The 20,108-nt window shown below is 40.9% G+C and overlaps 1 protein-coding gene across 1 annotated transcript in view; it reads right to left on the reverse strand.

Moving 5' to 3' along the window:
* Positions 1-2,384: 2,384 nt before the first annotated feature.
* The window catches only part of LOC126335918 (Down syndrome cell adhesion molecule-like protein Dscam2), a 166,539-nt gene continuing 148,815 nt past the window's right edge, over positions 2,385-20,108 (reverse strand). Inside the window, exon 19 of the mRNA XM_049999391.1 lies at positions 2,385-3,952. Within this exon, the coding sequence (XP_049855348.1) occupies positions 3,833-3,952 (120 nt within the window). The 3' untranslated portion in view covers positions 2,385-3,832. The remainder of the gene's footprint in view (positions 3,953-20,108) is intronic.

A 20,108-nucleotide genomic window follows, 5' to 3' on the forward strand; every position in this document is an offset into this window, starting at 1 on the left:
TCAAGGGTGCAGATAATGTCGCTGCGGATTTCTTCTCATGGATCAGTGCTGTTTCCTGCATCATTGATCTTTCTGATCTGGCTTCCCTCCAAGCTTCATCTGAAGCTTGGAGCTTCTGCTAGACCCACAAACATCACTTATTTTCACAAAGACTAAATTTCTGGGCATTTCTGACGAGATGTGGTGTGATTCTTCGACTGGCACTCTATGCCCTTTGCTCCCACCCGGGCTGCGCTGACAGGTTTCTGATGCCTTTCGTAACCTAGCCTAGCCAGGTGTTCGAGCCACCACATGTCTCGTGTCAGAACATTTTGTTTGGAAGAATATCAAACAGGACTGTCAAACCTGGGCATGCAGCTGTGCTGCTTACCAGTGCAACAAGATCAGCCACCACACCTCCCCGCTTCTGGGCAAGTTCGACATTCCCACAGGATGATCCCCTCACATACATATTGACCTGATCAGGCCTCTTCTTCCTTTGGAGGCCCATAGATATATTTGATCTCGCTGGGTCAAGGCTGTCCCTCTCCCTAACATTACTGGACTGTTGACCATAGATTTTAAGTCCCATAGTGCTCAGAGCCATTTTGAGCCTAACATTACTGCCAAGACAGTAGCCAAGGCTTTCATTGGCTTGTGCCCAACCACTATCACCACTAATCAGGGTTGACAGTTTGAATCTTCCATTTTCATCACCCTCTGCAATATCTGCGGTATTAAAAAATACACACTACTACCTATCACCCACAAAGCAATATGTTGGTGGTGAGGTGGCACAGCACCCTCAAGATGGCCATTTGATGCCATGATTGTCTCTGGTCAGAAGCACTCTCGTGGGTGCTACTTGGTCTACACTCAACCTATAAACCTGACCTACAGGGGACTATATCCAAACTTGTTTTCAGTGAGAATCTGGTCCTACCAGAGGAACTGATTCTTCCCCAGGTTAGCGAGGATCTTCCCCCCTCACCAGATTTCATTAGCCGGATGTGCACGCATTTTCAACAAATGCGTTTGCACCCACCCACCAGTCACTCATCGCCTGAGACTTATGTTCCCACCGCACTCTCCATCTGCTCCCACATCATGCTGCGTGATGATGCAGTTAGGCAGCCTTTTCAACCTCTTTATCTTGGTTCCTACAAGGTCCTGCGGTGGGGGAATATCATGATTAAAGACCGTACACAGGCAGTTTCTCTGCATAGCCTGAAACCGGCTTTCATTGACACTGATGGTCTCACACCACCGCAGTCAGACTCTGCAGATGATCCATCCTTGATTGGGAACAAATATGTGCTCCCATCAACCTCACCGCACACCTCTTCCGCCAAAGACTGTTTGCCACTGTTCACTGGTTTCCTGACCTCGCCCCCAGTTTCACCCTGCACAGGTTTCATGCCCTGACCTCCAATGTCGGAGACACACAAACCTACTATCAGTTTGTCCTGCAGCATGCCGCCACACCGAGTGAGCGACATTTCTATAGTGACGTTCAACAGCCGAGTGCTCATTCTTTTGACAGATACCGAGGTCCTGCCATCAGACAGTCTCTTACTCGTTAACATTGCACACAACCTCACACTCCTGCATGAGTGTGACTGAACATCTCTACGTGCTTTCATTTCTATGGACTTCTCGATCCACTTAAAGGCCACACACGCCTCAACCATGCCGTCAACCGCCCCGCCCGTTTCCTTCTGGTCCGGCCACCATCTCATCCAGCCACTGTGGCTAACTGGCTATGAAGTGGACCTGCCTCTTGAGCAGCACAACCCCCCTCATTTGAGATGGAAGTACCTGTGGTGTGCCTGCCTACGTGCACGAAGTATTCCAAGTATTCCGTACAGCAGGGGGAGAGGGGGGGGGGGGGGGGGGGCTGTGTGGTGTTGATAGTTCGTAACTTAATATCTGTGAACTCTAAGTGCTCTGTCAAGCCTCCATCTTAGCTTTACTTTAGTCAGTTCTTTGTTATACTTCATTCTGTATGGACACAGTACCAAGTGTAAATACATATGAACTATGACATAAATGGGAATTAAGTTTTCTATATCCTGATTACCGATCCCATTCCCATAAAGTGAACAATTAATTAATGTAATGTGAGTTAGGTGTTCGTGCAGAAATGTTATTTCTTGCTGTGTGGTGTCTATCTGAAATGAGGCAACCAAACTGATAGTTCAGTTTTCTCTGAATTTAAGGAATTAATAGGAGTAATACAAGTTTCATGGTGTTCTGGATTCATGCATCACTGGAAATAGGAATCTATACTCTTTTGAGCACATTACTCATGACATACACAATTCATTACTTTCTATCATTTTCATTGGATGCAACAGAACATGAGATTTTGTTACAGTTGTTTTATTGAAAGTTATAACATCTTCAAAATAATTTATTACTTCATTTATTGGCTGTAAATATATCAACAGGCAAATAACTTATAGCTATCTCTCTGTTATAATAATATCAGTTTCAAACATATAGACATCTTTAAAATTTTTAGTTCTTAATTGTTGTTGTCTGAATTCTCAAAGAAGTAAAACAATGGAAGAAGCTGCAGAGTCATAAAAGATAAGCTGCTGAGAAGATGAGTTTTCACAATAAAACAAGTTTTATCCAGCCAGATACTTGAGTTCATCATATCAACAATCGTAATTCTGATTGTCTTTATGATGACTGCAGCTTCTTGTTTCATTCCACATTCTAGTGTGTCAGATTTATGCCAACTTTATGTACATAAATATTCTAGAACATTTTAGTTACACTTTACCATGACTGTTATTGACATTAAATGAGACAACAAGTTTACTGTTTTTTATATTTTTTTTAAATTTTAGTTTTTTTACCTGTCACAAAACAGTGATGGGTATCAGTAAGCTTGTTGTTTCATTTAATATTCTAGAAACTGAACTTTATTCATAGAAAATTATATCACCAGTTTATAAAAAGCTTATTTCCAAAATGTTCCAGTGGCACAGATTTGAGAAAGTACAGTATTAATCTAAACATAACAGACTTTTATCTTGTCTTCTCACCACAAATGAATGAGATTATCTAAATATCAACCTTTCCTGTGTTTGAAATAAATAATAGAAAGTGTGTTAATGTATTGTGACACTGTGTTCCTTTGAAACCATTCAAACATAAGGTATCTTGAACCACAAAAGACTGCATTTTATTAGGCATGAAACAGCAAACAACTAGTTACTTGTGTTATAAATGAAATTTTTCGACAATGTCACAACTGATTCCTGAGATTTTTTTCCATTTTAATTGCCTGGCTGACAGTTCCATTTCTCTGCACCATATTTTGACAACAACACTTGTCACCTTTGTCAAACTACTCTGCAGGAAAATGGAATCAACAACATTGCTAATTATGTGAATGCAAATATTATTACACCACAAATATTTCCTATCTGATGGATATTAGACAAATGAACGGGAATATTAAGGAATTAACAGTTTAGTCAGGGAATCTTAAAATAATACACAATTGATTTCCAGCAGTTGTATATATTCGTTTCTCACAACATTATCTGAGGCACCACTTGTCATTGTACAGCTGTATGTTGTAGGTAATGTTGCCTCTCGAGCTCACTTGTATGATTTCATATACACTGGGCACTTAAGGTGTTACGAAGTTATCCTTGACTGTGAGTATCATGTCCAAAACAGTTCTCACAAATTCCTAAAATAAGGCACTTGAAAAATCTTAGACTATGTTATTAAATCCACAATCTTATATTTCCATTTTCTTTTATCCAAGAAACGCACAACAGAGGAAACGGTTTGGAAGACAGATGCCATACCAGCACAAGTCAATTTACTGTCAGTACCTGTGAGATTTATACAAACTGTGGAGAGGAATCCAGTCCACAGCATCATCATCATCACCATACTGTGACTTCTTACAAATCTTTGTATAAACAGATTCTGCACTGCTGCCATACTGAAAAAGAAGACAGACTTCATTAATACTGAAGTTACAAATAGTTATATGATAGTACCTGCACCATTCTTTCTGCATTTACCGTACACACTACATTATAAAAAATAATGGAATGAATAAAGACAACCACTAACCATATAGTTGAGACACTGACTGACTAACAGGTACATAAATGAAAGTGGAAACATTGCTGAGTTTTTGGACTTTTTTTTTAGAGTTACCTGATACAAAATAACCACACACACACACACACACACACACACACACACACACACACACACACACACACACACACACGCCTGTCTCAAACAGAAAGTCTGAATTTTTGTAATAAACACAAAAAAACCAAAGATCTCACATCTCTTCTAAGATTCTATTCTGGAACTGTGTGCTGCTATTTGAGGTCCATAACACAAGGTAAGTGTACTTATTTGGTGGGCACAACCAATAACTTTCCAATTTTTCCTGTTTACAATGATGTTATCTTTTTCTTGCACCTTATTCTATATTTTATCACATAATAAATTTTCTCAACAGCTATAGCAATCATTTAGTAACATAAATATGTCTTTGACTTGCCAGAACCCATGTCTATGATAATATGAATGGTGAGATCAGAGGAAATAAAAATGCCTTCAGAAATTTCTCACCATATAAAGTTTGCTTGATTTAATTCTAGGCTCTCAGTCTTTCTAAATATTTCCACTTGAGATCAAATTAGACACAGAACCTGATATGATTGAGAAGGTGCCATAGAACATAATGCCCAGCCACAGTAGTAGTGTTTCATAGAGAGATTCATTCAGTCTAAATTTTTACACAGAACCTAACAATATTCGGAGTGGATAGATTAAATACTGTTGGAGTGGAATGTTTAATCCTGTTAGGAATAGTTTACTTAGTAATGAAACTGAAGCAGATGGTTCCTGTGATGGTGCAGTTGTTGAACAATTCAAAGAAAACAAGAGTCTCATTTCAAGTGGTACCTCACTTACACAGTTATAGTTGGAGTTGACCTTCATATATCTTTGATATCTTGGCAAAAAGACATGTTGTAGGCAAAAAACAGTGTCTGATATGCTGTTGCAGAAGCAACAAAAACAATGTGCCAATTTTAAAAGAGCACAAAATCTCCAACTTTGTAGAAGCTCAAAATTTAACAATGACTTAAATGTGAGATGCTTTTAATACTTTACACAATGAAACTCTGACTCAAGATCTGGCAGAAACTCCAAAGAGAGTCTGGTCGTATGTAGTAAGGTACACCAGTAACAAGACATAGTCAAAACTTCTGATGCGGGATAGCAATGGTAAGATGTTACTGATGACAATGCCAATAGGTGCAATAGGTGCATACTTAGCAATCAAATACAACTGCTCACTTGTCAAATGATCCATACCTAAAGACTGGAAATCAGGGTGTAACAAAAATACATTTTAAAAATTTGGGAGAGTGAGGAGGAGAAAATTTTTAATGCTTTGATATAAGGAACCTACAGCCACAAATGAAAAATAAAGTTTCTACTGCCCCCACTGGGCTATTGAAAATCCATATGTTACCTGTATGAGAAGTTACCAGGTGAGATTCTCAAAGGATACTTGTGTGGAGTTCTTGGAGATCACCATACTGGATGACATATCATATCATTTGAATAGTGCATGACATTTGAACTTTTGTAGATAATGCCTTGCCAGAACTGAGGGATGGTCCCATGCTACTGTGTACTATACACCATTCATCATAAGATTGAAACTCATGTAAAGATTACAATATGTATTCTTCTGCATTTGATGGAATCTCATTGGATTTTGTTTCACATGAAGCAGAAGCCAAGTATGATAATGAGGAAAAGTTTTATGTTGTGCATTACATGTACATTGAATCAGTAATAATATGGGGCAACACCTTTACCATTGCGTTTAACTTGGACAGTACTGGCCAGACAGTTGATCCAACTAACCTGCAGTGATGTGAACAGTTCCAGCAAAGACATAAAAAGAGATGAGCAGAGCAATATAGCTTTGAATGTCATTTAATTTTTAAACAGAAGGAAATAATATATGGTAAAACTCAGCCGATACACGTCTGGATGGAAAACATAACATGCTCTCAATATTAGGTAACATAACTTTGTATTTTAAAACAAGAGTGATAGAAATTCCTTACTTTAACTAGGGTAATTTTTCTGCATGAGCTATGTGTGGCATAAAAATACGCAGCTAGGATTTTACCATGTAGGTAAATATTGAAGCTACTGAATGTGATCTCTGAACACCTTTGATATTGGGCTCCGAGGAATACTGCTATGTTGATAACTGCTACATTGATAATGAGGTGATCAGCAATAGAAACGCAAGCCACCAAAAAATCCACATTTCCTCCTCCTCTTTTATGATGTGCTGTTCTGCATTTCGCATAGTTCGGGAGTGACGTGTCACAAAGCTTTGTGCATTAGTTACAGTACTTTTGGCAGTTTAAATGTCGTGTTATTTCTCATGATGAATCCCTTAACTTGGCTCTAGATCAGTTATGTCAGGGTTCCGATTGCAGTGTTGAGGTGACAACTGTAAAATTGCAGTATTTGTACAGTGTGCTTAATGCCATGGAAATGATTGTTTTCCATGTTTCTACGACACTTATCACTCTGGCTCATGTAAGACCACATCTGTCCTAGAAAACAATGGGCATATTCAAACAAAGAGTATTTGATTTTTCATTCTTCTCCAAAAAATTTAATTGTGCAATGTTTTCTTAATCTTTTACAATCTTTTATAAAATATCAATAATTAAAAAAGTGCATTTTCAATGAAATTCAGAATTTTGCATGTGATATGTAATTAAAAACTAGAAGCCAAACATTTTTCTTCAAAATGATGATTAAGTATAAGGTAATTACCATATATTTGATGAATTTCATATTTAAAGGATTTAATTATTCAAACCAAACAAAAAAGGTTGTAGACCACAATGAATTTCAAACTGCTGCCCGCCACCATACACGAGTATCAATCTAAGGTGCTATTGATTGAACCATTCATATAATTAAAATATCCTCCTTTATTATTAGTACATAGTCTTTCTTGAAAAATGTGAAACCTAATTTTTCCTTGTAGTCTCGTGAAAAACATTAACAACAACTTGTTTCTCACCATTAATGGTCTTCTGCATGTGTGTTTCAATAAGAAGCAGGAAGCAATGTCATCCATATGAACAGCTAGAAAATCAGAGGCCAAGTAACATTTACAGGGAGTGTGCCTGTACAAGATTTTTGAAGTAAAAATTATGTAGCTAAAGTATGATTAAGGAAAGCATTGATGGCTGTTAATACCCCACAATGCCCTAAAGTTTCATTAACAATGACTTAGTAATAAGATAGAGTGGTGTGGAGAGCTGCATCAAACCAGTCTCTGGACTGAAGACTAAAACAACAACAACAACAGTAATAAGATATCTAATACACAATAAGATATCTAATACATAAGTTGGCCCTAATTCCAAGAGTGAAACAACACCAGTGCATGAGAGCTGTGGCTGCTGACCAGTCATTGCACTTGTGTTTGTTCACATCAGGCATACTTTAATGACGAACAAAGTATAGTTTGTGGTTTCAGAACAATGGTGCTCCAGTGCAGTTTGATTGTCAGGTCAGGGAATATCTCACAGACAACTTCAGGAAAAGAGTAATTGGAAGAGGATGCCCCATCATTTGGTCTCTGCACTCTACTGACCTCAACCCTCTATGGTCTGTTAGCCTTCTAACCATGGGTGATTTTCTGATTATCTGCGTGTAGGGCAATTTTATTTGATAATTAGAATAGTTCTAAGACTAGAATTATTGGAATGTAACAAGAAAACCAAAAACTTATTTCATAGTTGATTTTTAATTAAGGTTTAGCATACATAATGAAGGAAACACAAAAATCAGGTTCAACATTATAAAAGCAGAATGAACATATTGTTAAATTTTCAGAGAGTTGTACATCTTACAGCAAGGTTCTATACTCAAGCTCAGGAATAGGGATGCAAAACTGATGTCATGAGAAAGATACATGTGTAGATATGTGATTGAGACATGGGAATGCGAAAAATGTGACTTTAGCTGTTTCAGATGGGAAAATAGTAACCTTCAATATTCCAAGGCAACAAAAAACAATTTGATGGGAAAATAGCAGCCTACAATGTTTCAGAGCAACAATAAAGTAATAGATGGGTAAATCATGACATCCAGTTTGCAAAAAGATCAGAAATTATGTCTGATGCGATAACTGTGGTCCCCACTAAATTGTACGGAAAGAGCTGAATACACACATCATCATCACCCTGAATTGGAGGGTTAAGTCCCTTGTGTGTTCAACACCAGTGAGAGCTTGTTGAGTACATATTTATGGAACTTGATATCACAAGAAGGGACACAGAATCTTGCAGAGAATCAGATGAAACTTGGTTCATTGTTACACATTACGTAACAAGGTTGATGGTTGTCACAGTGAACATTTACTCTACAGTAGTGAAGCCACAGATTTGATTTGCAGTATTTGATAGTACTTTAATGTCAATAAACATTTTCCAAACTATAGCATTCTTCTATTTTATTGTCTACTGAATGTGTAGAAAGTGTATAGTTCTATAGAAACTTTAGTTCACATTTCTGGTTATAGTTTCCTTACATCACGTAAGTTCAAAGTATCAACCTCTACAATCACTGAAATTTTTGAAACTTCATTCCATTACACCCGGTATAAATGATTCAGGGGACAATCTGACCAGTCATCTTAAATTGTTTGCAGTTGAGTCTTTTACCATCTAGAAAAGTAATCAGAAGATCAAAACCAATTGAGTTGCTTTCCTTTGTTACTCTTCTCTGTAGCATTACTCTTGTGCATAACACAGGCTTCGTGACCACGCAGATTGTTGATGCATCATTTGATGCCCCAGATTCTTTCCTCCAATAGCTATTATTATCCAGAATGAGACTTTCATTCTGCAGCGGAGTGTGCACTGATATGAAACTTCTTGGCAGATTAAAACTATGTACCAGACCGAGACTCGAACTCCGGACTTTTGCCTTTCACTGGCAAGTGCTCTACCAATTGAGCTACCCAAGCATGACTTACGCCCCATCCTCACAGCTTTACTTCTGCCAGTACCCCGTCTCCTACTTTCCAAATTTGACAGAAGCTCTCCTGCGAATCTAGCAGAACTAGCAGTCCTGAAAGATAGGATAAGGTGGAGACATGGCTTAGCCACACTCTACAGTGGAGTGTGTGCAGATATGAAACTTCCTGTGAGGATGGGGCGTGAGTTGTGCTTGGGTAGCTCAGTTCAAAAATGGTTCAAATGACTCTGAGCACTATGGGACTGAACTGCTAAGGCCATCAGTCCCCTAGAACTTAGAACTAGTTAAAACTAACTAACCTAAGGACATCACACACAGCCATGCCCGAGGCAGGATTTGAACCTGCGACCATAGTTGTCACACGGTCCCAGACTGAAGAACCTAGAACTGCTCAGCCACTCCGGCCGGCAGTAGCTCAGTTGGTAGAGCACTTGCCTGTGAAAGGCAAAGGCCCTCAGTTCAAGTCTGGGCCCGGCACAAAGTTTTAATCTGCCAGGAAGTTCATATCTGTGCACACTCCACTGCAGAGTGAAAATCTCATTCTGGAAACATCCCCCAGGCTGTGGCTAAGCCATGTCTCCACCTTATCCTATCTTTCAGGACTGCTAGTTCTGCTAGGTTCACAGGAGAGCTTCTGTAAAGTTTGGAAAGTAGGAGACAAGGTACTGACAGAAGTAAAGCTGTGAGGATGGGGAGTGAGTCGTGCTTCGGTAGCTCAGTTGGTAGAGCACTTGCCTGCGAAAGGAAAAGTCCTGATTTTGAGTCTCGGTCCAGCACAAAGTTTTAATCTGCCAGGAAGTTAGCTATTATTATATTTATTCTTACTGATCCCACTTCATCCCACATCCTGACATACTTTACTGTTTTATTTTACACACCTGCCCATGCCACAAGAACTTATGATCCTTTACTCAACCCATTTGCCCTACCTCCCCACGCAGTTTTCATCTACATCTACATCTACATTTATACTCCGCAAGCCACCCAACAGTGTGTGGCGGAGGACACTTTACGTGCCACTGTCATTACCTCCCTTTTCTGTTCCAGATGCATATGGTTCACGGAAAGAGTGACTGTCTAAAAGCCTCTGTGCATGCTTGAATCTCTCTAATTTTACATTTGTGATCTCCTCAGGAGGTATAACTAGGGGGAAGCAATATATTCAATACCTCATCCAGAAATGTACCCTCTCGAAACCTGCCGAGCAAGCTACACCATGATGCAGAGCACCTCTCTTGCAGAGTCTGCCACTTGAGTTTGCTAAACATCTCCGTAACGCTATCATGGTTACCAAATAACCCTGTGACAAAATGCGCCACTCTTCTTTGGATCTTCTCTATCTCCTCCATCAACTCAGTGTGGTACGGATCCCACAATGATGAGCAATACTCAAGTACAGGTCGAACGAGTGTTTTATAAGCCACCTCCTTTGTTGATGGACTACATTTTCTAAGGACTCTCCCAATGAATCTCAACCTGGTACCTGCCTTACCAACAATTAATTTTATACGATCATTCCACTTCAAATCATTCCGCATGCATACTCCCAGATATTTTACAGAAGTAACTGCTACCAGTGTTTGTTCTGCTATCATATAATCATACAATAAAGGATCCTTCTTTCTATGTATTTGCAATACATTACATTTGTCTATGTTAAGGGTCAGTTGCTACTCCTTGCACCAAGTGCCTATCCGCTGCAGATCTTCCTGCATTTCGCTACAATTTTCCAATGCTGCAACTTCTCTGTACACTACAGCATCATCCATGAAAAGCCGCATGGAACTTCCGACACTATCTACTAGGTCATTTATATATATATTGTGAAAAGCAATGGTCCGATAACATTCCCCTGTGGCACGCCAGAGGTTACTTTAAGGTCTGTAGACGTCTCTCCATTGATAACAGCATGCTCTGTTCTGTTTGCTAAAAACTCTTCAATCCAGTCACACAGCTGGTCTGATATTCTGTAGGCTCTTACTTTGTTTATCAGGCAACAGTGCGGAACTGTATCGAACGCCTTCCGGAAGTCAAGAAAAATAGCACCAACCTGGGAGCCAGTATCTAATATTTTCTGGGTCTTATGAACAAATAAAGTGAGTTGGGTCTCACACGATCGCTGTTTCCTGAATCCATGTTGATTCCTACAGAGTAGATTTTGGGTTTCCAAAAACAACATGATTCTCGAGCTAAAAACATGTTCTAAAATTCTACAACAGATTGACATCAGAGATATAGGTCTATAGTTTTGCACATCTGCTCGACAACACTTCTTGAAGACTGGGTCTACCTGTGCTCTTTTCCAATCATTTGGAACCTTCCGTTCCTCTAGAGACTTGCGGTACACAACTGTTAGAAGGGGGGCAAGTTCTTTCGCGTACTATATGTAGAATCGAATTGGTATCCCCGTCAGGTCCAGTGGACTTTCCTCTGTTGAGTGGTTCCAGTTGCTTTTCTATTCCTTGGACGCTTATTTCGATGTCAGCCATTTTTTTGTTTGTGCGAGGATTTAGAGAAGGAACTGCAGTGCGGTCTTCCTCTGTGAAACAGCTTTGGAAAAAGGTGTTCAGTATTTCAGCTTTACGCATGTCATCCTCTGTTTCAATGCCATCATCATCCCGGAGTGTCTGGATATGCTGTTTCGAGCCACTTACTGATTTAACGTAAGACCAGAACTTCCTAGGATTTTCTGTCAAGTCGGTACATAGAATTTTACTTTCGAATTCACTAAACACTTCACGCATAGCCCTCCTTACGCTAACTTTGACATCGTTTAGCTTCTGTTTGTCTGAGAGGTTTTAGCTGTGTTTAAACTTGGATTGAAGCTCTCTTTGCTTTCACAGTAGTTTCCTAACTTTGTTGTTGAACCACAGTGGGTTTTTCCCATCCCTCACAGTTTTACTCAACACGTACCTGTCTAAAATGCATTTTACGATTGTCTTGAACTTTTTCCATCAACACTCAACATTGTCAGTGTCAGAACAGAAATTTTCGTTTTGATCTGTTAGGTAGTCTGAAATCTGCCTTCTATTACTCTTGCTAAACAGATAAACCTACCTCCCTTTTTTTATATACCTATTAACTTCCATATTCAGGGATGCTGCAACGGCCTTATGATCAGTGTTTCCCTGTTCTGCATTTACAGAGTCGAAAAGTTTGGGTCTGTTTGTTATCAGTAGGTCCAAGATGTTATCTCCACGAGTCGGTTCTCTGTTTAATTGCTCAAGGTAATTTTCGGATAGTGCACTCAGTATAATGTCACTCGATGCTCTCTCCCTACTACCCGTCCTAAACATCTGAGTGTCCCAGCCTATATCTGGTAAATTGAAATCTCCACCTAAGACTATAACATGCTGAGAAAATTTATGTGAAATGTATTCCAAATTTTCTCTCAGTTGTTCTGCCACTAATTCTGCTCAGTCAGGAGGTCGGTAAAAGGAGCCAATTATTAACCTAGCTCGGTTGTTGAGTGTATCCTCCATCCTTTGTATCCTCCATCCTTTTTTTTCTATTCCAATGTATCAGTGTGTGATTTTATATCTGTGTGCATTTCTGTGTGTTTTTACTTATTTTTTACATGTCTTTCCTCTTATCCAGTTCCTCTCACAACCATCGACACCTATTTTGCTCATTTCCACATCACACCCTTTCCCTTCACAGTATTTCTTCCACAATGGACCCCTTCTCCATCTTTCTGCACCAGTTCATAAAATGTGGGAGTCAACAAAATATTTACTCATTTGGTAGAGAAAGTTGGTGATTGAAATTTCATAAATAGATCTCACTGCAAAGAAAACCACCTTTGTTTCAGTGACTGCCACCCCAACTCACGTATCATATCAGTGACACTCTCACCCCTATTGCAGGATAAACTCGAAATTACATGTCCTTCTTTGCACTTTCTCAATGTCCACTGCCAATCCTACCTGGTAAGGATCCCATACCGTGCAGCAATATTCCAGCAGAGGACAGACAAGTGTAATGTAAACTGTCTCTTTAGTGGGCTTGTTGCATCTTCTAAGTGTTCTGCCTGCAAAGTGCAGTCTTTGTTTCGCCTTCCCCACATGATTATCTATGTGGTCTTTCCAATTTAAGTTGCTCGTAATTGTTATTCCTAGGTATTTAGTCGAACTGACAGCCTTTAGATTTGTGTGATTGATCATATACCGAAAATTTATTGGATTTCTTTTAGTACCCATGTGGATGACCTTGCAGTTTTCTTTGTTTAGTGCTAATTGCCACTTTCCACACCGTACAGAAATTCACTCTAGATCATTTTGTAATTGGAACTGATCATCTGATGATTTTACTAGATGGTAAATTACAGCGTCATCTGCAAACAATCTAAGCAGGCTACTCAGATTATCACCTAGATCATTTATATAAATCAGGAGCAGCAGAGGACCTATGGCATTACCTTGCAGAACACCAGATATCACTTCTGTTCTACTCAATGATTTACCATCTATCACTATGAACTGTGACCTCTCTGAGAGGAAATCATGAATACAGTCACACAACTGAGATGATAGTCTATATGCACGAAATTTGATTAACAGTCACTTGTGAGGAACGGTATCAAAAGCCTTCTTCTGGAAATCTAGGAATATGGAATTGATCTGAGATCCCTTGTCAACAGCACTCATTACTGCATGGGAATAAAGAGCTAGCTGTATTGCACAAGAATGATATTTTCTGAATCCGTGTTGGTTATGTATCAATAAGTCATTTTCTTCAAGGTTATTCATAATGTTTGAGTACAGTATATGCCCCAAAATGATACTGCAAATTGAGGTCAGTGATATGCATCTGCAATCCAATGGGTTACTCCTATTTCCTTTCTTGAATATTGGTGTGACCTGTGCTACTTTCCAGTCTTCAGGAACAGACCTTTCATCAAGTGAGCAGTTGTGTATGATTGCTAAGAAAGGTGCTGTTGTGTCTGCATACTTTGACAGGAACCTGATTGGTATACCATCTGGACCAGAAGACTTGCCTTTCTTAAGTGATTTGAATTGTTTCGCAACACCTAAGATATCTACTTTTATGTCACTCATGCTAACAGCCATTCTGGTTTTGAATTCTGGAATATTTACTTCATCTTATTTCATGAAGGAATTACGGAAAACTATATTTAGTAACTCCACTTTGGTGGCACCACCATCGGTAACATTTCCATTACTATTGCACAGTGATGCTATTGACTGGGTTTTGCCACTGGTGCACTTTACATATGACCAGAATCTCTTTGGGTTTTCTACCATATTTTGAGACAATATTTCACTGTGGAAACTATAAAAAGCATCTCGCGTTGATGTCGGCACTAAATTTTGGGCTTCTGTGAAACTTAGCCAGTCATGGGGATTTTGCGTTCTTCTGAATTTGGCATGCTGTTTTCATTGCTTCTGCAACAGTTTTCTGACGTGTTTTGTGTACCATGGTGGATCAGTCATGTCTCTTATTAACTTATGCGGTATGAATCTACCTATTGCTGTTGATACTGTACCTTTGAATTTGAGCCATGTCTGGTCTACACTTACATAATTAGCTTGTAAGAAATAAAGACTCTCACTTAGGAAGACATCTAGCGAATTTTTATCTGCTATTTTAAATATATATATTTTGCATTTATTTTTAGTGGTTTTGGTTTATATGGTTTTGAGCCTCGCTACAATGACCTTGTGTTCACTAATCCCTGTATCCATCATGACGCTCTCTATCAGATCAGGATTATTTTTGGCTAAGAGGTCAAGTGTGTTTTTGCAACCATTTACAATTTGTGTGGGCTTGTGAACTAATCGTTCAAAGTAATACTCAGAGACAGCATTTAGTACAATTTCTGAAGATGTTTTCTGTCTACCACTGGCTTTGAACATGTATTTTCACCAATAAATCGAGGGTAGACTGAAGTCTCCACCAATTATAACTGTACAAATAAGGTACTTATTCAAGTTTTCTTTGAAGCATTCAGCTATTATATCATCTGAGTTGCAGGGTCAGTAGAAGGAGCCAATTATTATTTTGGTACGGCTTCGAGTATAACCTCTACCCATAGTAATTTACAGGAACTATCTATTTCAACTTCACTAAAAGATAAACTACTACCAACTGACACAAACACACCACCACCTACTTTATTTAATCTATCCATTCTGAACACAGTTTGCACCTCTGTAAAAATTTCAGCAGAATTTATCTCCGACTTTAGCCAGCTTTCTATTCCTATAACAATTTCAGCTTCAGTGCTTTCTATCAGTACTTTTCCAACACTGCTACAACAATTTACAACTACAATACTTACTTTTGCTTGGTCGATTCTCATCATTTCTTTGCCCTGTACCCTTTGAGACTGGAGCCCTTTTCGATCTTTCCCAAGACTGTATAACCTAAAAGCTGCCCAGTCCATGCCACACAGCCCCTGCTACCCATGTATATGCCTCCTGTGTGTTGTGGACACCTGACCTATTTGGCAGAACCTGAAATCCCACCACCCTATGGCACAAGTCAAGGAATCTGCAGCCTACACAGTCACAGAACCATCTGAGCCTCTGAATTAGAGCCTCCATTTGGCTCTGTACCAAAGGTCTGCAATTGGTCATGTCGATGATGCTGCAGATGGTGAGGTCTACCTTCATCTCGCTAGCAAGACTGGCAGTCTTCACCAACTCAGATAGCCACCGGAAACCAGAGAGAACCTCTACCAATCCATAGCAGCACACATCATTAGTGCCAACATGAGCCACCACCTGCAGTTGGCTGCTCGCTGTGCCCTTCATGGCATCCAGAAGGACCCTTTCCACATCTCGGATGACTCCCCCAGTATGCACACAGAGTGCACATTGGCTTTCTTCCCATCCTTAGCTGCCATATCCCTAAGGAGCTCCATCACCCACCTAACATTGGAACTCCCAATGACAAGTAATCCCATCCTTTGTGCTTGTCCGGACCTCTCAGGAAGACCAGACACTGCTGCAACAGGCGAGGCCACCCTTGCTGGCTCAGAAGTACTTTCAGAGTGGTCAACACATCAAACCTGTTACAGAGGCATAAGGGTACAGCCTTGCGGCCAGCACCAACTTTCGCCTTCCACCCAGGGATTAACGACCCTGCCACAGTTCGACAATCACTGTCAGGCAAGTGTTGACCAGCAAGAAAGACCGAATCTGAGGGCACAGTGGCATCAGAGATCCCAGGCAATGCTACAGGTTCCAGAGGTGCCAAAGCTCTCTCCTCGGGTGTCCCATTGTCACTGTGGCCCAGGGCAACAGCCTGGAGCCTGTCAACTATGGCCAACACAGCTTAAAGCTGATTATGGACTGTGGACAATTCTCCCTGAATCCGTACACAACAGTCGCAGTCCCTATCCATCCCGAACAAATTTTTTCCTCTGTATTATTTCACAAGCCGTTCAAACCAAATAGATGACTGATGACTATGTGAATTTACACAATTCAGGTACTAAAACGGAATGCTAGAACACTCAAATACTATAATATGCCTGAAATTTAGGAGCATTCCAGTAGCCAACTCCATAAGTTATTAAAACTGCTGACGTCCAACTGCGGCCCTGGAGCACCGTGACCCAAACCCTATCCTCCCCCCAATGTTCCTCCTCATCCACCCCTCATAGCACCTAAACCTTGCCTCTAAACCCTGCCTAGTTACCTTTACGACTTGCCACATCCTCAGAAGCTCCCTACCAACAATCCACCAGATCCAGAGCCGAAACATTCTCATAACACTATTGTTAACCTTCCCACCAAAACCCCCAGCTCCTCAGAAGTTTCAGTTCTATCGAAAGGCCTCATTTTTAGCCCTAGAAACAAATTTAACTGTGTTGGACTTGTGATAGATCTACTCTTCTTCTACCAATCCCTGCAATGGAAGCACTTCTTTGTTGCCAACCTCTCTAATGAAAACCAACCTAATTCCAACATTGAACCTTACCTCTCCCAGTTCATACCACCATCCAACCGTAATCCTTCTCCCTCCCACCTAACTACCTGTTCGTCACCTTCCAGGAATATCTTACATCCAACTTAGGCTCACCATCATTGCCCAGAACACCAACCTTTCAGTGGAAGAAAGAATAGCCATACAAAACTTGAAAACAAATCCTGACCTAATCATCCTACCAGCAGACAAAGGTTCCACCACTGTTGTTATGAATCACAGTGACTACCTGGCAGTGAGTGTTAGCCAATTATTGGCTCCTCCAGATATAAACTCTGCCAGCATGAACCCATCCCAGAAGTCTGACACAACCTCCAGTCTCTGTTTAAAGCCTTAGGCCCTTCCTAGAAACTATGCCCTGAGTCCATTTCACTCCTCACCCATATGATATTCCACACATCCACATGCTACATGCTCCCCAAAATCCACAAACCCAACAACCCTGGACAACCCATCGTGGCTGGTTATTGTGCCTCCACTGGTAGAATTTCGGCCCTCATTGACAAACACCTTAAACCAATTGACGGTAATCTAACCTCCTACATCAAAGATACCAACCACTTTCTTCACCAACTCCCCACCATCACCACCCCTTTACATCCTGGATCATTACTCATCACTGTTGACACCCCCTCCATATACATCAACAACCCTCATGCCCAAAGTTTTCAGACTCAAAATCCACTATCTCATTACCAACTTTATCCTAACCCACAACTACTTCTGCTTTGAGGGGAAGGCACACAAACAAATATGTGGCTCAGCCATGGACAACCACATGGCTCCCTATTAGGCCAACATGATTATGGGCCATCTACATTCTATCTCCATCCCTTCAGAACCTCAATACCTTCTCTCCCATCTGCTTCACGGTCATCATCAACCTAGCATGCCACCTTCTTAGACACCGACCTTCTCCTCTCTGATGGTTCCACCCACACCTCTGTCCACATTAAACCCACCAACAGTACCTGCATTTTGACAGCTATTGTCTCTTTCACACCAAAAAATCCCGCCAGTACAGCCTGGTCACCCAGGGACAGCATATCTACTTGCCTAGTAGGATGAGGGTTTCATCAAGGCCTACAGAAACAGGCACTATCCCCCAAGCCTAGTCTGCAAATAGATCTCCTGTGTCATTTCCCCTCCTACCCCAAAACCTCCCTCCAACCCCAACAACTAGCCACAAAGGAGTGTCCCTTCACCAACCAGTACCACCCTGGACAGCAACAATTGAACCACAACCTTTGCCAGGACTTTTGTTACCTATCAAGATGCCCTGAAATGAAGGGACATCCTACCTGAGATCCTTCCCAACCCTCCAGCCATGATGTTCTGTTGCCCACCCACCCTCCACAACATCCTACCCTACCCCTATGCCACTTCGAATCCCAACCCCTTGACACAAGAATCTTATCCCTATGGAAGACCTAGGTAAAAGACCTGCCCAATCCACCCATTCAGCACTTCCTCTTTCAGTCCTAACACAGGTTTATTCTACCTTTGCCATGAGGCAAGGATTTGAGAGCAGTGCTGAGTAAGGATGGATGAGGATTTTTCTGTACAAGGTAACTACAAGGTGGTCTCAGTGAGGACTATGCAGGCTGTAATTATCCTACCAATCTTGTGCAGAAACAGATCTCTTGTCCCTTATTTCTCCAGTCACTCACCACCTCCAAAAGTCCCACCGTCTGGCCACAGGGGATCATTCCCCTCATTACTCAGTACCACACAGTACTGGAGCAACTGAATCACATTCTCTGCCAAGGTTCTGACTACCTCTCATCATGTCCTGAAATGAGGAATGGCCTACCCACTACCCTTACACCCTCCCTCCCAAAGTGGTATTCCACACCCACCAAATCTACTCAATATCCTCATCCATCCATTCTCAAACCCAGCCAGAGTGATCCCACTCCAGAAGTCTGACACAATCTCCAGTCTCTGTTTAATGTTTTAGGCCCTTCCCAGAAACTCTGCCCCAAGTCCACTTCACTCCTCACCCCTATGATATTCCACACACCCACCTTCTACATGCTACCCAACATCCACAAACACAACAAACCTAGATGCAAGACCTGTGCCCTACATTCTCCCACCACCACCAACTCCAGTCCAGTCACTAGCATCATCCATCCCATCAAAGGCAGGGGTACATGTGAAACCAGTCATGTGATCTACAAGCTAAGCTGAAACCATTTAGCTGCATTCTATGTGGGCATGACAACCAACAAGCTGTCTGTCTGCATGAAAGGCCACTGAGAAACTCTGACCAAGAAGCAGCTGCACCACATAGTTGCTGAGCATACTGTCCAACACAATGTTCTTCATTTCAGTGACTGTTTTACTGTCTGTGCCATCTGGATCCTTCCTACCAACACCAGATTTTCTGAATTTGACATGTGGGAACTCTCCCTGCACTATATTCTACATCTCTGTAACCCTCCCAGCCTCAACATTTGTTCCTGTCCCTGTATGCTCCTAAAAGTAGCACTTTTCTATCCCCCACCCCTACACTGCTATCTGTTCCTCTCTCTGACCCAGCCTCCTCCTTACCTCCACCACAGACATTCCTTCTCCCATCATGCACTGATGCTTGTAGTCCAGCCATAGCAGAGAGAGACATTGCTGATGGCTGTATGAGTTGCATTTGCGTGAGTTTGTGTCTGTATGTTGTCTAATTTAGAAGAAGGACTTTTGGCTAACAGCCAATGCCCTACTTGTTTAACAGTCTTTTTGTTGTGCCTGTCTGTGACTCAGCATCTCCACTATGTCAAATGTCCTCCCACTATAGGAGCTAGTAGTTAACCCTTTAGGTACCCCTGCCGTCCCCCTCCCCTTGCTACCCTATGAACACAATTTAGAATATCCAGCTTTCATGTTGTAGGGTTACAGAATTTTTATGTTGTTGGTTGTTGTAGATTTTTGTATATAGGCATTATATCTTATTGGGTTTTGTAATTTTCCTAGACTGTCTGAAGACGCCTTTCAACACAAGCAAAACATTTCGCAAATGAAGAACTAATAGAATGTCCTTCATTGCAACTGTGAATGAATTCTCTCTGTCTCCACTATATGGTGAGTGC

Source organism: Schistocerca gregaria, chromosome 2, assembly GCF_023897955.1.
Source record: "Schistocerca gregaria isolate iqSchGreg1 chromosome 2, iqSchGreg1.2, whole genome shotgun sequence".
Lineage (NCBI taxonomy): Eukaryota > Metazoa > Arthropoda > Insecta > Orthoptera > Acrididae > Schistocerca > Schistocerca gregaria.